At 40.5% G+C, this 7,318-nt stretch overlaps 1 protein-coding gene across 1 annotated transcript in view; it reads left to right on the forward strand.

Moving 5' to 3' along the window:
• The first annotated feature begins 316 nt into the window (after positions 1-316).
• The window catches only part of LOC101855305 (RNA polymerase II holoenzyme cyclin-like subunit), a 10,724-nt gene continuing 3,722 nt past the window's right edge, over positions 317-7,318 (forward strand). Inside the window, exons 1-3 of the mRNA XM_005111680.3 lie at positions 317-843; positions 4,404-4,512; positions 7,114-7,211. Coding sequence (XP_005111737.1) covers positions 631-843; positions 4,404-4,512; positions 7,114-7,211 — 420 coding nt within the window. The 5' untranslated portion in view covers positions 317-630. The remainder of the gene's footprint in view (positions 844-4,403; positions 4,513-7,113; positions 7,212-7,318) is intronic.

Raw genomic sequence — 7,318 nt, forward strand, 5'->3', positions numbered from 1 at the left:
ATGTTTGTTACTCTCTTGTAACACTTTTAATCTTCTGGCGCTTATATGACCTTATGCAGTTGCGAGCGCCGTAAAACCTCAACGAAAACCAAAACTAACTAGCACAGATTTTCATGTTTGAGTTTAATTAAAAGGGATAGGTGTTTTAGTTTTAAAAACTGGTTGAAATTATAAAACGCACAGATTTTCATGGATGAGTTGACTACTTAATGATAGGTGTTTTGGTTTAACAACAACAACAATAGTAACAACAAAATAACAATACTTCAGCATCATCAGCAACAACAAACAACAACAACAACAACAACAAAGTAACAACGATGAAACAACATCAGCAGCAACAACAACTAAAACGATTGCTTTCTGGGGCAGTGTATCCTTCTTAGCCTGAGTTGGCTCTGACCTTTAATTACCTCCTAATTTTGTCGATAGGAACATACAATTTCTGCAATTACAATTTCTTTTCTCTCAATCCTCAGAACCGAATCCCCCACCCAGTCCGGCCCACCACACCTCACATTCCCCATCGAGTCCCAACAGCAACAACAACAACAACAACAACAGCAACAACAACGACGACAGAATCATTCCCAAAACCCCAGTGCCTTTCCCATTAGCACCCCGGCTGACATGAACCACCCACAATATCATGGCTATGGCAGCAACCTGCACCACCACCTCCACCACCACAACAACAACAACAGCAACAATAACAGCAGCAACAACAACAGCAGCAGCAGATTTGCCACCGCTACCACCTCCACCAGCACCACCATCACTACTGAAGATGATGTTATGGATATCATGAGTAGCAACGACCACGGAAGAGATGTCAAAGAGGAGGTACAGTAGGATATTTGATTAATGGGAGGCAACGTGGTGGAATCAGGCTCTCGTCAATTTTTGGGCATGTAGAGTTATTGGTATCTTCTGAAAGCTTGTTCACTTGCCTTTATTTGGATGACAAAAATATCCATTTATCTTGAAAAGTCGAGATATTTGCAAAAGAAGGCGGTGGGGGTCTCCTGTTTTCAGAGTTAAAATAATTGACAAAATAGCCACCAAAGACTTGTTATTTCCTTAGCTTAAGAGTCCGTGGTAACTAAAAATTAACATTTTTTGTGCCTTTAATCAACGTTTTTGAGAAAAATCCACACAGAAATGAGTTCTTTAATGGGCATGAAAGGTGTTGAGCCAAGAAACAAAAATTTGATAACAATTCACAAACCTGCAAAAAAATGCAAGTTTCTTCACTTTGATTATTTTGATGAGAGCCTGATTCCACCACGCTGCCTCACAAATGTTCGCTTTTAAGGACAAGCGGGCTAACCCAGATTTCGAGGGGGGGAGGGGGGGGGGGGTCCAGAAATCTTGACCTACACCAAAAGTGGACATTTCCCTACCTACAGGAGAAGTTTGGTTTCATTGGAGTGTATATAATTTGTTTGGTCATAGAGAAAACTCTCCTTGTCTTTTAAAGAAACTGAACTAGGGCCAAAGACTTTTCCTTCGATTTTCTCAAAACAGCGTTTTTTCGGGATAGCCCCCTTGTGCTTAAAAGCGACCAAATAATAATAATAATGATATTAATAATAATGATAATAATAATAATAATAATAATAATAATAATAATAATAATAATAATAATAATAATAATAATAGATAGATAGCATTTGTATTACCCAAGTTCCCGCTCAACGGCATGCTCTAGGTGCTTTACAATCTTTACAATCAATAAAAGTAAACTTTGACTACCCCCACCCCACATATTTGCCTTTCTTCTTCTTTGTGTTTATCTGCTAGATGGCGGGGCTAGATTTTTTTATAGTCGACTGGTGATTCTTCAACCCGCAATGTGGGTGGTTGGAGGGCGCCTCTGGTAGATATCCTACTTCTGTACTTTCCCCTCTGTTGTTTCTGTGTCCGTCTGTCTTACTTTTTCTCCGTCTTACTTCTTCTTCTTCTTCTCAATTGCATCACACTTGAAGTCTGGTATCTGTCATAAATTGGTCCATCCTGCTCAGTTCATCTGTCTTCCCGTATAGCTTCTCTTGTAGCGTCAGTGGGGTTGGCCACGTTTCCTGTCTCAGGGCCCTGTGTGTCTTGCAGTGTTGAAGGATGTGTTCAACAGTTTGGTCCGCCTCTCCACATTGACATTTTGGTGATTGTACTAGTTTAAAACATTTGTACATATGTTGTCTCAGTCTTGTGTGTTGTGTCCTTAGTCTGAAGATAATCACTTGTTCTTGGCGGGACAGCTCATGGTAGCCATCTGGTGTCTGGGGTGCTTTAAATAGTGTATTTATAATAGTTTTTATTTATGTGTAGTTAACGCTGTTGTCTGGTTGCTCTTTCAGTGCTCCTAGTTTGGCCATCCTGTCTGCCTGCTCATTTCCTAAAACACCACAGTGTGATGGAATCCACTGCAGCATGATCCTCAGACATGTCTCAATTACTTTTCGTAGCCTTGGTAGTTTGCCAGAAGTGATTGCCTGCAGTACTGACATGGCATCTGTAAGGAATACTACTTGGCTTTGGGGGTCTACCACATTCTTGATGATGTTTGCTGCATGTATAAGAGCCCCCGTCTCTGCCCTGTAGTTTGTACTATTTCGCCCTGTTGGGACTGCCTCTGCTTGTCGTCGTCCATTTGGGAACTGTACGTACACTCCGGCTCCTCCTCTTTTCACAGCATCAGTGGCAGATCCGTCTGTATAGATCCTTATCCATGCTTCTCGTGGGTATCTTTGTTCAAGCATGGACAGGATGAGGGACTTCTTGCTCAGGTCGCTGTGGTCATCTTTTGTGGTGAACATAAGAATGGGCGTGTGTATAATTATGTTTGTGTTTTTCTTTTCCCATGATGGTGTCTCTGGGGTATGGTTCAGCATGTTAACTGAGTCTAGTAGATGGTCCTGTATGGATATTTGGATTTTTCTGCTTTTTTTTATGAAGTTGGATCTTTTAAGTCTTGTGGTGTTTGATCTGGCTGTTCTTGTGTGCAGTTTATGATCCTCCATAGCTGTGGACTTGCTGTACTGTATGAGAGCCTTGCACTCCCATCTCCTCTGCAGGGCCACTATAGATGTTGTTTGTTCCATCTTTTCTGTAGCCGTTGACCTCATTGCTCCCGTGATTATTCTGAGAGCCTGGTTTTTCACTTTTTCCAGAGTGTATTTGTGAGTCTGTGCTGCAGTCATCCATGCACTGGACCCGTACTCGAGATGGGGCCTGATTGCGCCTAGATAGACCTGTCTAAGTGTTTTCTCATTTGCTCCCCACTGAGTCCCTGCTAGTTTTCTCATGATGTTAAGTTTCTTCCTGGCTTTGTTTTCTGCATTCCGTCTTACTTTTTCTCAGCACAAAATAACCATTATTGTATCAATGTGCTTCTCTTTACTCAAACAAACAAATCAACCCGCAGTGCAACTGATTTTCTTCCATGATTATGAGACTGTGATTCCAACTTGGAAGGCAAGCTGCAAGGGGCTTTAATTTGACCAAAGTCACCTTAATAATAATTTAAAACGTTGCCATAAAAGTCTCAGCTAAAGCATTGGTTTATTTGTTTCATCCTTTCAGTCTTAGGTCATTTATTCATTCTGTCATTTACTTACTCGTATCTCTAATTTAATCGTCATTCATTTATTTATTCATATATCCATTCATTCATTCATTCGTTCTTTTGTTAATTAATTAATTAAGTAATTATTTCACTCATTCATTCATCCACTCACTCACTCACTCACTCACTCACTCACTCACTCACTCACTCACTCACTCACTCACTCACTCACTCACTCACTCTCTCATTTATTCATTCTTTCATCCATCCATTCTGCTATTTAATCATGTGCATTCAGAAGTCGAGCAACCACAGACGCCTGCCCCTGCCCCTGCTGTCTATATGTGCGACATACTTTCGTTCTTTCACTCACAGGCCGTTCATTCATTCATTCATTCATTCATTCATTCATTCATTCATTCATTCATTCATTCATTCGTTCATTCGTTCTTTCACTCACTCATTCATTCGTTCACTCTTTCACTCTCTCACTCACTCTCTCACACACTCACTCACTCACTCACTCACTCACTCACTCACTCTTTCATTCACTCACTCACTCACTCACTCACTCAGGCATCCATTCATTCGTTCACTCGCTCACTCATTCACTCTTTCACTCATTCACTCACTCACTCACTCACTCACTCACTCATTCATTCACTCTCACACTCACTCACTCACTCACTCACTCACTCACTCACTCACTCACTCACTCACTCACTCAATCACTCACTCACTCACTCACTCACTCATTCATTCATTCATTCATTCATCCGTGCATTCTTTCTGCCTTTCCTCCTTTCATACATTCTGTTGTTTAATCATCTGCTTTCAGAAGTCGAGCAACCACAGACGCCTGACCCTGCCCCGCCTGTCTATATCTGCGACATACTCAAAGCTGGAGGAAGATGGAGGAGACTCGGAGGGATCTGTCGCCTCTCAAGGTAGGTCAAAGGGTTAAAGGGTTAAGGATGTTTACTTGTTTACTTGTGTGAAGGACTGACATCACTGCACAAGGGGCATCCCCATAGGCGCTCCGTCCCCTGAAGAAGCAGATCTCGAAGTGTGTAGATGCTGACGGTTCCAAGCAATGGTTGATTCCATAGCCTTCTGCTCCTTCCACTAAGTCTCGAACTTCTGCAGGCGCCCCATCCAATTCCAAGCTCATGAAGTCGCTCAAGATGATGGTATTCCGACTCTTCTTGTTCTTTTTCTCGTTTTTCCCTGACTGAACGTACAATTTCAGGTTTGTCAGGGCACAGCTTCCCTTCAGGTCTTGCTTCTTCAGCGAGCTCATCAGCCCGCTCATTGCTCTTGATTCCAGCACGGCCCGGGGTGAAGATCCACGTGATCTTTTTCAGTGTTTAGGATGTGTTGGTATTTATTGCAATATCAACCCCTTTCTGACTTCTGCCGCCCCTAAACGCCGTCCATCGTCCACCCACCCCCATCCCCCCTTCCACTGAATGACCGTTATTTCGTTGATGTTCTACTTTGTTTTTCTTTTTCTCTGTTGTTTCTGTCTATCTGTTTTACTTTTCCCTTTGCACCTGGACATGGATGGCTGGTGCCTCTATAAATAAATCATTGATGGTCAAGGTTTTACTTCTCCCCTGAATTAAATTACCGTTATTACGTTGGTGTCATTGGTGATTTGCAGCTCTACGAGGGGCATGCCAAAAGTTTTTTTACCTGACAATGAAGGAATAAAGGTAGAAAGCTGAAATTTGGTGTGAAAGTCAACAATCATCTTCTTCCTAGAATGCTTGTAAATTTTGGGGAATTTCAGATTACTGGTTTTACCACCAGTGCACTGTAAGTGAATGGGGGTATGTTGTTCACCTGTTTCAACATAAACATGGAGAAAATTAAGTGCAGGGCAGTAATGAAGTATTTGTTCTCGCAAGGCGAGCAACAACAGGATATTTTTACGGAGATGCATGCCGTATATGGAACTGATTGCCCATCCTATGCTGTGATTAAATTTTGGTGTAAAAAAAAGTGATGATGAGGTCAAAGAAGCGGTAGAGGGCTTGTTTTCTGACATAGAGAAGGTCCTCTATTTTCAAGGTCTTTTCAAGGTCATACACAGATGGCAAACATATATGACTCTAGAAGGCGACTACATAAAGAAAGGCTAAGCTTAGTGCCAAATTTCAGCTTTCTACGTTTTTCCCTACATGGTCGGGTAAAAAACTTTTCGTATGCCCCTCGTATACGCAAACGAGTCGCTACCTCATTATTACAAAGTTCTGTCTGACATGTGTGGCTGTTTTCATTTACTAAGATCATGAGGTCAGAAACCAAAATGTTCTCTCAACTGTGTCAAAATCGTAAGATTAAAATTATTCATTCAGAGTTGTGTTCAAGATATTTAAAAAAAACCTGAATTTAAAAAAGCTTGACATGCTGTGAAACTCTAATTTTTTAAAGTCAAATTTCTCAAAGCAATTGTTTGGCGGGTGCTCTGGTGTGGTCTGCTCCTGCTTTCCTATCAAACGGCTATCGTCCTTATCTCTCTCTTCCTTCTTTTGTGTAACACATCTATTCTTCGGTTATTCTTCGGCACTTATATGACCTTATTGTGTTGCAAGTGCCTTAAAACTCTTACTAAAACTAAAACTAAATTTCTCAAAACTAGGTACTGAGCAGATGGGACTTTGTAATTCTGAGGTAGCACAGTAAGGGATGTTGGTGTGACTGTAACAGTGTAATATGTGAGGCAGCGTGGTGAAATCAGGCGCTCGTCAAAATAATGACAATCAAGAAACTGGCATTTTTCCGCAGCTTTGGGAATTTTTATTGAATTTTTAAATTTTTGCTCAACACCTTTCATGCCCTTTAAAGAGCACATTTCTGTGTGGGTTTTACTGAAAAATGCTGATTAAAGGCATAAAAGATGTAAATTTTCAGTTTCCACGGACTCTCAAGCTAAGGAAATAACTCAACTTTGGCGGCCATTTTCTCGCTAATGTTACTTCTGAAATCAGGTGACCCCCACCTCCTTCAATCGCAAGTATCTTGAATTGTATCCAAGATAAATTGATATTTTTTTCATCTAAAGCAAGGCAAATGGACTGGCTTTAAGATTATACTAATAACTCCACATTATGCCCCAAAATTGACCAGCGCCTGATTCCACCGCGTCGTGACACATATAATCAACTGTGTAATATATTTTGTATCTCGCGTGATATATTGTATAATATATTGTATCTCGCATGATATATTGCATGGTATATTGTATCTCATATGATATATTGTATAATATATTGCATCTCGCATGATATATTGTATAATATATTGTATCTCATATGATATATTGTATGATATTTTGTATCTCGTATGATATATTGTATAATATATTGTATCTCGCATGATATATTGTATGATATATTGTATCTCATATGATATATTGTATAATATATTGTATCTCGCATGATATATTGTATGATATATTGTATCTCGTATGATATATTGTATAATATATTGTATCTCGTATGATATATTGTATGTATGTCATATGATATATTGTATCTCGTCAGGTAAGCAAGGAATCGAGAATCCAGGCTTTGTGGAGGCACGACCCGATGTCAGGCAATCTCACGTGTCAGTGACGTCAGATGACACAGTGTCCATCGCGGTGAGTTGTTCTGTAGGAATTAGAAATTGTGGTGTGAGTACTCTTGGAGAGAGAGAGAGAAAGAGAGAGAGAGAGAGAGAGAGAGAGAGAGAGAGAGAGAGAGAGAG

The sequence above is a fragment of the Aplysia californica genome, unplaced genomic scaffold (genome assembly GCF_000002075.1).
Source record: "Aplysia californica isolate F4 #8 unplaced genomic scaffold, AplCal3.0 scaffold01100, whole genome shotgun sequence".
NCBI classification, from domain to species: Eukaryota; Metazoa; Mollusca; class Gastropoda; order Aplysiida; family Aplysiidae; genus Aplysia; species Aplysia californica.